The sequence below is a fragment of the Notolepis coatsorum genome (assembly GCF_963971535.1).
Source record: "Notolepis coatsorum genome assembly, chromosome: 10".
Classification (NCBI taxonomy): domain Eukaryota; kingdom Metazoa; phylum Chordata; class Actinopteri; order Aulopiformes; family Paralepididae; genus Notolepis; species Notolepis coatsorum.
Window position 1 is genome coordinate 3,745,444 of NC_140174.1, and position 14,605 is coordinate 3,760,048.

Sequence of the window (14,605 nt, forward strand, 5' to 3'; positions counted from 1 at the left end):
CAGCTTCTAACCTCATACCAGTCCCCTTGTTATCGGGGTTTAGCTTCTTCTCAAGCTATATTCCAGTAGAGACCGTATGTTTACTCACATGTAAAGCATGTAATGTACTGCTTACCTTATCGTCTTCCCTCCCAGAGGCCCTTCCAGGCATTTTGTGAAGAGAAGTGATCCTAAAGAGGAAGCTCTGGCCATCCTCAAAAACAAGTCGCCCGCCGCTTCCCCGCAGAAGGTTGGTCCTCATTGGTTATCATTACCACCATTAAAAACCATAGAACACGAAGTAAGACTTTAGAAGATGGAATGCACGTAGCTCATTTGTGACGTCACGTATCTCTGTGTCCGCTCCGCGCTCCAGTGGGCACCCCCCCCTCCTCCGCCCGCCTCTAAGAAAAAGGAGCAGCCTGCCCGCACCCCTCCCTCCACCAGGGGGCCCCGCTCCATCTCCAACAGCATGAGGGCCAAGCAGCGCTCCCTGGGGGACCTCTTCAGTTCCCAGCGCTCTGAGAAAGTGGCGCCCGACCCCCCCGCTGCCCCCCGGGACTCGCCGCCCCCGCGCCCGCCCCCAGGCCCCGCCCCTCGTCGGGACATCCCAGACCCGCCCCCCATGGCTGCCCCGTCTCTCGGTAGGTGCTTCCCACCTCATGCAAACCGTTAATGTTGGAATGATTGATATTTTTTTTTATGATCAAATATTTAAATGTTTCCTTTTTCTTTTACATGAAATCTAAAACAACACAAGACACCACACAATACAATAATAATAATAATAATAATAATAATAATAATAATAATAATAATAATAATAATAATAATAATAATAATAATAATAATAATAATAATAATAATAATAATAATAATAATAATAATAATAATAATAGACATAACTTCACAGGACAATAATAACACTAACAATAAAGTTGGAATGATTAATACAAGGGTTTATAATTTATATGGAACTCTGAAGTTCTCTACATTGCTGGAATATTTCCATACAAAATTAGTACAGGTGTTTACTCATACAATTGATGAGGCATTCAGAGTTGAAATTAGCCTCTGGCTATAATCTGGCATATTTACAGGTGCACCTCAATAAATTTGAATATTGAGGAAATAGAATTGGTTGCCGCATTGATTCATATGCATATACTTTTCAGTATAGGCCGACATTTCTGTAATATATATTTCTTTATTGGTCTTATGTAATATTCAAATCTTCTCAGATACTTGAAATATTTCACTCTGTGTGTAATGAATCTACTATATATAATATGTGATTTTAACTTTTTGAATTGAATGACTGAAATAAATTAACTTGCCCTCGATAGTCAAATGTGTTGAGATGCACCTGTACATGAAGACACATATTCAGTAATATGTAAAATAACAATAAAAGTGTTGCGGAAGCTCTGTTGCTTTTGAAACAAAAAGAAACGTGGGACATAATCAATTTCCATCTGTTTTGCGATAATCCTTTGAGTCGCCTCTCCTGGTTGAGTGACGTGGTGCTCTGGTTGTCGTGCAGATATCCTGCCAGAGCAAGACGACGGCGTTCGCTCTCAGCTGCACAAGTTCTCCGCTAGCGTCTACTTCTCCTACACTGCCGTGCCGGGGAAGCTGTTTCTACGTAAAGAGGTAAGAGACCGGCAGTGTACTGTACTACATACACACACACTAAGCTTCTGAGGTTTACCTCATTTACAGAAACGACGATTGTACAAAATGTAAACGGTACAATAATACAAGCAATATTCGCAGAAAATTAAACACCAGAGTAAAAATAAAAAAAAATTTAAAATAATTTTAAAAGATCAGCTAAATCAGTTACAGGTATAGTCACACAATGGTCTGAAATCATACGTTTAAACAGACCAAGGGAAGGGAGAACCTCCAATTTCAGCCAGAGTTGAAGGACATTCCATGAGTTAGAGGCATCAAAGGAAAAAGCTGACTTCCCTCGATCAGAACAAACTTGAGGAACCCTAAGAACCATCCAGTCATTCGATCGAGTTGAATAGGTTCCAATCTAACAGTGAGGAGATATAAACAGGTTGTTTACCAATAAGGGCTTTATAGAAATAAATAAATAAATACCAGTGTTTGTTGCGCCTTTCTGCAAGAGAAGGCCAACCCACCCTATCATACAGGACACAATGGTGAGTGATACATGTACACACAAACCCACAAATGCTGCCTTCAAGGTCGTGGTTCATCATCATCATCATTTTAATTTATTCGTACATGGAATTGTTACAGTCCAACAGTGTGTTTAGTACATATAGTTCACTTAATTAATATGATCCACTAACACTGTGTTGTTTACCGTGTTCACGAGAAGAGTCCATACGAACGACCCACTGTGTTCAAGACGTCGTAAGTAGAAATGTTCTGAAAGCTCCAAGTTCACGAGTTGTAACCTGGTGATGATGTTGTCATTTTTTTTTAAACACCGGTGCCCATGGACGTTTGTTTTGCCGTGGAATCATTGTAACTTTAGTCTTTCTTAGTAAATTAATAATATATCTGAGGAACATTTCACAAGTGGTAAACGGTGCATTTATATAGCGCTTTACATTTGTTCCTCACATTTGACCCGTTCACTCACACATTCACACACCTGACGGCGGAGGCGACCACGCAAGGTGCCAACCTGCTCATCGGGAGCAGTTAGGGGTTAAGTGTCTTGCTCAAGGACACATCGACACGCTGCCCGGGATGAGCGGGAATCCAACCGGGAAACCTTCCGATTACCAGACGTCTGCTCTACCTCCTGAGCCGCTGTCATCCCCCCCAGCAGTCTCGTCCTTTTCCTAGTCATTGTGACTTTTTCATTTAGTTAGCTAAATCGTTAGCCTCCGTCGCTTCAAGACGCATTGCCCAGTTGCCTAGCAACAGCATTCTCACGACTCTAACCACTTGAACGCCAAGCATGAGACAAATTCACGAGTTCCATTTGAAGGCGGAAAATCACACACACACACACACACGCACGCACGCACGCACGCACACACACACACACACACACACACACACACACACACACACACACACACACACACACACACACACACACACACACACACACACACACACACACACACACACACACACACACACACACAGACAGACACACACAGCCCATTCTAAAGTTATTGAGAACTAACTGTCATTTGTTTGTTTTGCGTGTTCAGGTGTTTTATCCCAGAGAGAAGTTCAACCGGCCCTACACCCTCAACCTCTTATGTGAGCAGGTTTGTGCTGTTTGTATTTGACCTCACATTGTACTACGTTTACAAGCCTTTGTATTATTCCCTCATTCAGCAACAGTTAACTCACTCACTTGAATTAGTAGCAGTAATAATAGTAGTAGTAGTAGTAGTAGTAGTAGTAGTAGTAGTAGTAGTAGTAGTAGTAGTAGTAGTAGTAGCAGTAGTAGTAGTAGTAGTAGTAGTACTAGTAGTAATACTTGTTTGTGTCTGTTGTTTGTTGCTGTTTATTAGATTATGAGGGACACCTACTCCGACAGCTGTGTGAGAATCAGCCGAGAGGAGAAGAGGAAGATGAAAGATCTGTTGGGTGAGAGTCTTAATATTACCGTATAATATACTGTATATTCCACTGTCTGGATGTGATGCGCTGAGAGTCTCATGACCGTATATATACCAGGGCTGTCTTAAATACTTCGAAGCTTCGTTCGATGGGCGTGGGATTCGAATGGGAAAATAAAATTTGAATATATAAAATGAAAAGATTTATTTTATTTTTTTTAACAAAATCAACTCTGCCTCTCTTTGTTAACTACAACAAGCAATGCTGTTTGTTATTAGGTCGGACTCGGCACTGACAGATTTGTGTTCATTGTGCTGCTTTTATAAAGCCTCAAATGACGGCTTACAATATTTCATGAAAGCAAAGTGTTTCGTTTGTCTAAGATTTAAAAAGGTTTCAACTTTACAGCACTGACCAAGTTGAACAAAGTGTATATATATACCGTAATTCCTCTAATAGTAACCCTGGCTTGTATTTGTTTCAACTGTAGCGGATACCAGGCTTGTATTAGGAGGAGGCATGTATAAGAGAGAGGCCTATATTTAAAATTTTCAAACAGATCATAATGAATAAATCAACATTTTGTGTCAGTTTGAACCCAGTAAAATGTACTGGGTTCATTTATTGAAACCAAGCAAGTACTGTATGAAATACGGTAGTAAACAGTGCAATTACAGGTGGTCAAAAAAAGTTAAATAAAGTAAAATAGTGCAATCACAATACTGGTATAATAATAATAATAATAATTATTATTATTATTTATACAATTCTGAGGTAGGCTTACTCTCTTGGTAAACATTAACACCATACCATTATATGGTATTTACTGCACAGCCAGGCCAGCATATAACAACAATAACTCTAATATACATGAAACCCGGCTTGTATTAGGAGGCCGGCTTATAATTGCTTAGCTCAACAGCGCACCCGGTCATTAATAGAGACCCGGTTTTTTATTGAATACCGGTTACTATTAGAGGAATTACGGGTATATATATATATTTTTTTTATTCGAAGGTCAGCCCTAGTACATACTGTATATTCCACTGTCTGGATGTGATGTGCTGAGAGTCTTATTACCGTATATACTCCACTGTCTGGATGCTGTGAGTCCTTTTCTTTTATGAAACTACAATCTAACCTCAATACGTTCCGATCTTTAGAAAGGATATAGAACTACAGCTACCGGTACGGACGTTAGAGGAAATAATATCATATTACCATTGTGTTGGTTAATCCATCGTATTCATGTGGTGTCATGGGTGTTAACCTGCACCCGTCCTCCCGCTCCGCGCCCCCTGCAGCCAGTTTCCACGTGGGCACGAGCATCAGCACCGTTCAGGACGACGGCATGAAGAAGAGGATCGTCATCGCCGCCCGGGACAACTGGGAGAACTACTTCACCCGCCTGTTCCCTGTGAAGGTGAGGAGGCACAGAGGAGGCACAGAGGGGGCACAGAGGGGGCACAGAGGGGGCACAGAGGAGGCACAGAGGAGGCACGCACACACACACGCACGCACACACGCATGCACGCACGCGCACACACACACGCACGCACGCGCACACACACACACACGCACGCACGCACGCGCACACACGCACGCACGCACGCGCACGCACGCACGCACGCGCACACGCACGCACGCACGCGCACACACGCACGCACGCACGCACGCGCACACACACGCACGCACGCGCGCACACACACACATGCAAGCACGCGCACGCACGCACGCGCACACACACGCGCGCACACACACGCGCACGCACGCACGCGCACACGCACGCACGCACGCACGCACACACGCACGCACGCGCACACACACGCACACACGCGCACACACACACACACGCGCACACACACACGCATATGCCCCCCACTGGCCGGTTGTAGGGAGGATAGAAGCCTTGCATCACATGTCCCCTCCGACATACGTGGAGGCAGCCTGTCACATCTTTTCACCTGCCAGCGCGGACTCTCATTGGCGAGGTGTAACGTGTGGGAGGCTCACACTGCCCCCGCCATGTCCTGTCTCTGCTGTGCAGGCGTCCCCCAACCGACCTGTAGGAGTCGCTGTCCACAACGTCCAGATTACCACCCATCGACTTCCCACCCGCTAACTCTGCCAATTGAGTTAGTACGACGGCCGGCCCAAGCCGGAGGCAACGCCGACAGCCGGAGTCGAACCCGGTGTCTCTTGCGTTGGTGACGAGCGCAACTGGGGGAGGGGCTCTCCCACATGTGCTGTGTCTGTCTTGCAGTCGGACGGCGGGGACACCCAGCTCCTGGGGGTCTCTCACCGCTGCGTTCGTCTGCTGAAGGTGGTGCGAGCGTCAGGCATCGACCCCAAACACCTCCGTCTGCTGAGGAGCTACAGGTACACAGACACACACACACGCACACGCACACACACGCGCACACGCACACACTGGATCCATTAAATGATGTAGCCATTTTGACATTACACAGATATTTTGTAAAATATTAAACATATGTGTGACTGAAAGGTTATTGTTTTTTTCCATACACAAACACACATGCAAGCGCAGTAATAATAAAAAAAAAAGATACATACATTTTTATCAGACTATTTCTTGATCGGCGGAAGTAGAAAATTCTAACAAAAGTGTAGGAAATGAGACGAAGGGGCGGTCAGGTGGCGTAACGGAGATTGCGTTCGTCACCAACCCCGGAGCGGCTGGATTCGCCTGTTCGAATCCAGCTCACAGCTCCGGCGTTGTCACCAGCTTGGCTGGCCGTTCACACTAATACAATTGGCTGTATCAGAGGGTGGGAGAAGCTGGCGGGGTGGGTCCGGGTCGTTGTAAACAGCGACTCCTACAGTTCGGTCGGGGCGCCTGCTAAGCGCGGATAGGATCTAAGTGGGATAGTGTGATCCTTCCACACGCTACGCCCTCTCAGTGAGAGTCCACGCTGCCAGGTGAAAAGAAGCGGTTGATTGGCTGGACGTGTGTCGGAGGAAGCACGTGATAGCCTCCACTCTCCCAGACCGACTGTGGGGGGTAAGTGCGCAGCGACCAGGAAGGGGATTGGGAATTGGCATAACGACTAACATTGGGATGGGAGAAAATCGGAGGAAAAAGGAGGGAAAAGGAGGGGGGAAAAGATAAAAAAAATAATAAAATAAAAATAAAAAAGGAAATGAGACGAAGACGTCGGTGTCTCGTGTTTAAACCTGCTGGTGTGTCTGTAGCTATAAGTGTCTCATTATATAAACCTGCTGGTGTGTCTGTAGCTATAAGTGTCTCATTATATAAACCTGCTGGTGTGTCTGTAGCTATAAGTGTCTCATTATATAAACCTGTCGTGTGTCTGTAGCTATAAGTGTCTCATTATATAAACCTGTCGTGTGTCTGTAGCTATAAGTGTCTCATTATATAAACCTGCTGGTGTGTCTGTAGCTATAAGTGTCTCATTATATAAACCTGCTGGTGTGTCTGTAGCTATAAGTGTCTCATTATATAAACCTGCTGGTGTGTCTGTAGCTATAAGTGTCTCATTATATAAACCTGCTGGTGTGTCTGTAGCTATAAGTGTCTCATATAAACCTGCTGGTGTGTCTGTAGCTATGCAGAGCTGCTGTCAGTTGACCTGCGTGGCTCAGAGACCGTGGAGCTGGAGCTGAAGGGCGAACGCATCCTGGTGCAGACGTCCAGAGCCCCTCAGATCACGGCCATGGTCCGCCTCTTCCTCAGGGAACTCATCAAGGTATCTGACATGAGATGAGATGAGATGAAAGAACGCTTCCTCAGGGAACTCATCAAGGTATCTGACATGAGATGAGATGAGATGAAAGAACGCTTCCTCAGGGAACTCATCAAGGTATCTGACATGAGATGAGATGAGATGAGAGAACGCTTCCTCAGGGAACTCATCAAGGTATCTGAGATGAGATGAGATGAGAGAACGCTTCCTCAGGGAACTAATCAAGGTATCTGAGATGAGATGAGATGAGAGAACGCTTCCTCAGGGAACTCATAAAGGTATCTGAACATGAGATGAGATGAGAGAACGCTTCCTCAGGGAACTCATAAAGGTATCTGACATGAGATGAGATGAGAGAACGCTTCCTCAGGGAACTAATCAAGGTATCTGAGATGAGATGAGATGAGAGAACGCTTCCTCAGGGAACTAATCAAGGTATCTGAGATGAGATGAGATGAGAGAACGCTTCCTCAGGGAACTCATAAAGGTATCTGAACATGAGATGAGATGAGAGAACGATTCCTCAGGGAACTCATAAAGGTATCTGACATGAGATGAGATGAGAGAACGCTTCCTCAGGGAACTAATCAAGGTATCTGAACATGAGATGAGATGAGAGAACGCTTTCTCAGGGAACTCATCAAGGTATCTGACATGAGATGAGAGAACGCTTCCTCAGGGAACTAATCAAGGTATCTGACATGAGATGAGATGAGAGAACGCTTCCTCAGGGAACTCATCAAGGTATCTGACATGAGATGAGATGAGAGAACGCTTCCTCAGGGAACTAATCAAGGTATCTGACATGAGATGAGATGAGATGAGAGAACTCTTCCTCAGGGAACTCATCAAGGTATCTGACATGAGATGAGATGATAGATAGATAGATAGATAGATAGATAGATACTTTATTAATCCCCTTGGGGAAATTCAGGGTATCTCGCAGCTCACATAGCATACAGACATTTGACCATTCCCAAACAGTAGTTACACATTATGTCCATCATGAATTAAAATAAGTACATGATAAAATTCAATCAAATCATACCCATCAATATTAAAATTAAAATTAAAATAGGAGCGTGATTAGATAAAAGCAGGTGTATAAAAACAGGTGTAAAAACAGATGTAAAAACAGGTGTAAAAACAGGTGTAAAAACAGGTGTAACTATAATACGCTGTTGTACAGTCTGATGGCTGTGGGGACAAAGGACCTCCTGTGCCGCTCAGTCCGTGAGTGCAGGGAGATGAGCCGTCCGCTGCGACTGCTGCTCTGCCCCACCAGGGGGCGGTGGAGAGGGTGGTTGGTATTGCCCATGATGGCCAGCAGCTTGCTCTGAGTGCGGCTCTCCACCACGGTCCCCAGTGGGTCCAGTCTCCTCCCTACCACTGAGCCAGCCTTCTTGACCAGCTTATCCAGCCGTCTGGTATCCCTGGCCGTGGTATTACCACCCCAACAGACAGCGGCGTAGAGGAGCACACTTGACACCACTGCCTGATAAAACATGTACAACATTTCCCCACACACATTAAAAGACCTGAGCCTCCTAAGGAAGAACAGCCTGCTCTGTCCTTTCTTGTAAAGTGCTTCCGCATTAGCAGCCCAGGCCAGCTTATCATCTAGGTGCACTCCTAAATATTTGTATGATTGCACCGTCTCAATGTTGTTTCCCCGTATGCTGACTGGTTGCAGAGGTGGTTTCGACCTGCGGAAGTCCAGTACCATCTCCTTGGTCTTTTTTGCGTTCAGAAGAAGGCCGTTCCGTTCGCTCCAGTCGCTGAAGGCTCCCACCTGGTCCCTGTACTCTCCCTCCTGTCCCTTCCTCACACACGCCACAATCGCTGTGTCGTCCGAATATTTTTGGACGTGGCAAGACTCAGAGTTGTAATTGAAGTCTGCCGTGTAGAGGGTGAACAAGAACGGAGCGAGAACAGTCCCCTGTGGGGCCCCAGTGCTGCTGACCACTGTCTCCGAGACACAGTTGCCCATTCTGACAAACTGTGGTCGATCTGTCAGGTAATCTGTGATCCAGGAAGTGAAGGAGGGATCCACCCCCATCTTCCTGAGCTTGTCTTTTAGTATGGGAGGTTGAATAGTATTAAAAGCGCTCGAAAAATCAAAAAACATAATCCTCACATAACTCCCCGGCTCATCCAGGTAGGAGTAGGCCCGATGTAGCATGTAGAGGACCGCGTCGTCCACCCCGATGCTCTCCCGATACCCAAACTGCAGGGGGTCAAGGGCGTGTTCAGTCTGTGGCCTCAGATGGTGTAGAAGCAGCCTCTCCAGTGTCTTCATGATGTGTGACGTGAGGGCCACCGGTCTGTAGTCGTTGAGCTCGGCCGGGCGCCCAGCTTTGGGTACCGGCACAAGACATGATGTTTTCCACAGGACCGGCACCCTCATGTCCCGCAGGCTCATATTGAAGAGCTTCTGGAGCGGCTCAGCCAGTTGGTCTGCACAGAGCTTCAGCAGCCTCGAACACACGCCATCCGGGCCAGCCGCCTTTCCTGGATGCAGTTTCCTAAGTTCCGCCCTCACCTCATCTACTGTGAGGGAACTCTTCCTCGGGGAACTCATCAAGGTATCTGACATGAGATGAGATGAGATGAGAGAACGCTTCCTCAGGGAACTCATCAAGGTATCTGACATGAGATGAGATGAGAGAACGCTTCCTCAGGGAACTCATCAAGGTATCTGACATGAGATGAGATGAGATGAAAGAACTTCCTCAGGGAACTAATCAGGGTATCTTTTTACATTTTGGATATATCTTTTATAAATCTATTTGATCTATTTATGAATCTCTTGATCCTCCAACCACAACTGTTCTTTCCGAGAGCGAGGTTTGAGATCCTCCTTGAGAAAAGAAAAGACAAAGAAAGTTTGCAACAGTGCAAGTGGGGCTTTGTTTTTTCAACATCTCTCCGTTAGATCCTTAGGTATCTCTGTGTTTGCTATACAGGATTCGGGGCATGTGGTCGCCCTGAAGAGCTTTGTGACCGATGACAAGAGCCTGCTCACCTTCAAGAGGGGTGACGTCATCAAACTGCTGCCGATAGAAGGCCTCCAGTCAGGTGAGGTCATCATAAGTCATCATAAGACTCTGTGTTATTGTCTACGGCACAGGCAAAATCATTAGCGATGTTTTAAGATTAAGATTCTTCGGCACACACATGGTATTTCTTTAGAGGGGTCAGAGTGCAGGGTCCCCTGGAGTAGTTTGGAGCTTCACTGCCTTGCTCAAGAGCACTTAGGCAGAGTATTTCTATTATTGGGGTTAACTTGTGGAACAATGCTGATATACAGTTAAGAATCATTACACCTGGGCAAAACAGAGTCCATTCTCTTCGGTTCAAATAACAAACTCAGCAAGGCCGACGGCTTCTCAGTTACAGTGGGTGACAATATTGTCACAAGGAAAGACGAAATGACCTATCTGGGTTCCATCCTAGAGGCAAATCTTTCCTGTGACAAAATGGCATCCAATGTAATAAAAAAAAGTCAACCAACGAACTAGATTCTTGTACCGGATCTCCTCTCTGGTAAACAAGAATACCCTGAAGACTCTGGCAGGAGCACTCATTCAAGGGTACTACGACTATGTTTGCACCTCATGGTACCAAAGCACCTCAAAGGCACTAAAAACCAAATTACAAACATCACAAAACAAACTGGTCAGACTACTACTTGACCTTACCCCCAGAACCCACCTCACCCCTGCCCACTTTGACAACCTAGGATGGCTTAGAGTAGACGACAGAGTACAGCAACTTGCAATGGGCCTGGTCTACAAGATACACTACACCACTAAGGTACCCATGTACATGTCAAAATACTTCCCAAAGGTCAGTGAATACCACGATCACAACACCAGAGGAAGCTCCACAAATCATGTTAAACCCAGATTCGGCTCAAACAAGGGACTAAACACGTTTCGCAATTATGCCACATCAATGTGGAACGCCCTACCCACAGCTGTAAAGGAATGTGAATCCCTACCCACATTCAAAACCGCTCTTAAAGAGCACCTACGGGAGGCTGCAATTCGAAACTGGCCACCATAAATGCCCAAACCCCCCACCACCTCCTAATAGACAGTCTCCTCCCCACCGCATGTATATTTCTCTCCCACCCACCCACCCCCTCCTAATGTACAGTCCCCTCCCCATCATATGTATATACTCTGTCAGGATCTATGGGTAACAGTACTGTATATTTTAATACCGTTTATGTCACAAATGTATCAGTAGTAGTACTAAATACCTGTATGTCCCTATGCCATACATACATGTCATGTATGTTGTGTATGTCATAAATGTCTATGAATTGAAAATGGGGGACCCTGATGTAAACAAGACAAACGTCTTTTTCTGGTCTGCATCCCCTTAACAATTGTGTGTATTGAGCTGTACTGTATTGTACCCATTCTGCAATCTGTTAAATAAAGTTTTCATTCATTCATTCATTCAATGAGTAATTCGCTTTTTGTTTTTAAGAAAATAGTTTGTAAAGCTATTTTTGAAAACTACAAAGGTGAACAATACTGTTTTTTGCTATTTTCTTTTAGAATACTGTTTTGGAGTCTTATATATAGGACAGGCATGTATAAGCATTATGCTTCAGTCTGTACCTTTTCAGTCACTGTAAAACCAAATATTGTTAAATGATGGTGCATATTGTATTGTGTGAGATGACTGAATAAACTACATCTACTACCACTACTACTACTACTACTACTACTACTACTACTACTACTACTACTACTCTACTACTACTACTACTATTACTACTACTACTACTACTACTACTACTACTACTACTACTATTACTACTACTACTACTACTACTACTACTGCTACTACTGCTACTACTACTACTACTACTACTACTACTACTACTACTACTACTCTACTACTACTACTACTACTACTACTACTACTACTATTACTACTACTACTACTACTACTACTATTACTACTACTACTACTACTACTACTACTACTACTACTACTACTACTACTACTACTCTACTACTACTACTACTACTATTACTACTACTACTACTACTACTACTATTACTACTACTACTACTACTACTACTATTACTACTACTACTACTATTACTACTACTATTACTACTACTACTACTACTACTACTATTACTACTACTACTACTATTACTACTACTACTACTACTACTGCTACTACTACTACTACTACTACTACTACTACTACTACTATTACTACTACTACTACTATTACTACTACTACTACTACTGCTACTACTACTACTACTACTACTACTACTACTACTACTACTACTACTACTACTACTACTACTAGATGGTGGGCACCATGGATGTAATACCAGGCAGCCACCCGTAAACTGGAATACACGGTCCAGTCCTCAACGTCATTTCGACGCCCCCGGCGCATCTCTCCCTTTCCAGGCTGGTGTTTCGGCAGCATCGGAGGACGCTCTGGCCTCTTCCCCGGCGACGTCACGCAGCCATGCGCCGCCCCAGACTACCACACCTTCCACCTCAACCAGCGGGCCGAGAGGAGGACGGGCACGAGGGCCCCCAGGCCTGCTGCTGCTGTCTCCAGGATCCCTGCTCAGACCAGAACAGGCCAGGGATCGGTCCAGGGATTGGTCCAGGGATCTGTCCAGGGATCCGTCCAGGGATCTGTCCAGGGATCCGTCCAGGGATCCGTCCAGGGATCCGTCCAGGGATCAGAGTTTGAGTACCTAGAGTACACCATGACTGAGTTTGCCATGAAGTACTTCAGGTACGACGGCTCGGCGATGAAGGGGGGTGTTTGGTTATTTGATTGGCATATTAAAAAAAAACTGGCGCGACATCGGCTCGGTAGGTAGAGCAGTCGTCTGGTAATCCGGAGGTTCCCGGTTAGATTCCCGCTCCTCCCGGGCAGCGTATCAAAGGGTCCTTGAGCAAGACTGACTTAACCCCTAATAATTGCTCCCGATGAGCAGGTCGGCACCTAGCACGGTCGCCTCCGCCATCGGTGTGTGAATGTGTGAGTGATTCGGTCAAATGTGAGGAACTAATTGTAAAGCGCTTTGCACTATTTGCCATTTTTACATGGTTTGCCTGGTTCAGAAAATAAATGTTATCTCTATGTGCTACAGAGTGGAAGCCGCCGGTCTGCCCACTCAGGGGAGAGACTTCTCAGAGATGGTCCAGCACATAGAGGTAAACAACACGGCAGGAACTGCCTTGCCATTAGATCTCTAACTCTCAACAGTCATGGTGATGATCACCTGTTTCATTTTTCAACCAGGTCCCTATTCTTCAGTCCCTCATCCTCTACTCCGAGCCTGACATGAGTGACCTGGCTGCCCAGTGTTTTATGAGTGAGTCATAACTAAACGATCTTCTCCATCTCACCACTGCCCCTCTGTTCACTGTCCTTTGATTGGCTCCTACCTCTGTTCACTGTCCTTTGATTGGCTCCTCCCTCTGTCTTTGGAATAGTCCCTGTCTCCGCCCACTGTCTACTTTCCTCTGAATGGTCCCGCCCTCTGCCCACTGTCGACCTTTGAATGTCCATGGTTGTCTTGCCTCAATGTATTTCCCCCACCCACCCACCCTCTCTCAATTTCAATTCAATTCAATTCAAATGGGCTTTATTGACATGGGAAACATACGTTTACATTGCCAAAGCCAAACAAAACAAAACAATCAAACAGAGAAAACAAAATAAATCAGTACATTACAGACGGAATTTCTTGTACAGTCTTTATGGTGGTTGCATTCCGCTGGATGTCCTTTTCTTGTCACAGCAGCTCACAAATCTTGCTGCTGTGTTTGCACATTCTTGTATTTCTCCCAGTAGGTATGGGAGTTTTGAGTTATTGTCCATGTTTTCAAAGTCTCTTTGGGTGTTTGCAAATCTCTCTCTCTCTCTCTCTCTCTCTCTCTCTCTCTCTCTCTCTCTCTCTCTCTCTCTCCCTCTCTCTCTCTCTCCCCCTCTCGCCCCCCCCCTCTCCCCTCAGGTGTGATGCAGTTCATGGGAGACATGAAGCCAGTGAAGAAGAGCCAAACTCAGGCAGACTGCTTGACCCACATCCTACTGGTCAGTGTTTTCTCTTGCAGTGTACCTGTGACTTGTATAGTATATGCAGTGAGAGTCCCAATGGGATTCATCCACTGAGGAATTTAATCATCTGTCTCTCTATACTGTGTTCAGCTTGGAAAGGAGAAAGAGACTCTGAGAGATGAAATCTACTGCCAGGTCATCAAGCAGACCACCAATAACCAAATCAAGTAAGTGTAAGTTCATTTATTTCCGTCATACAGTAGGC

At 45.4% G+C, this 14,605-nt stretch overlaps 1 protein-coding gene across 1 annotated transcript in view; it reads left to right on the top strand.

Annotated features, from left to right (window-relative positions):
- The window catches only part of myo15b (myosin XVB), a gene marked incomplete at both ends in the record, with an annotated part of 100,922 nt that overhangs the window by 49,559 nt on the left and 36,758 nt on the right, over nt 1-14,605 (top strand). The window contains 14 exon segments of the mRNA XM_084322313.1: nt 136-229; nt 356-623; nt 1,523-1,632; nt 3,189-3,248; nt 3,498-3,573; nt 4,851-4,969; nt 5,810-5,925; nt 7,136-7,277; nt 10,241-10,352; nt 12,729-13,068; nt 13,430-13,493; nt 13,582-13,654; nt 14,297-14,376; nt 14,491-14,567. Coding sequence (XP_084178439.1) covers nt 136-229; nt 356-623; nt 1,523-1,632; nt 3,189-3,248; nt 3,498-3,573; nt 4,851-4,969; nt 5,810-5,925; nt 7,136-7,277; nt 10,241-10,352; nt 12,729-13,068; nt 13,430-13,493; nt 13,582-13,654; nt 14,297-14,376; nt 14,491-14,567 — 1,731 coding nt within the window.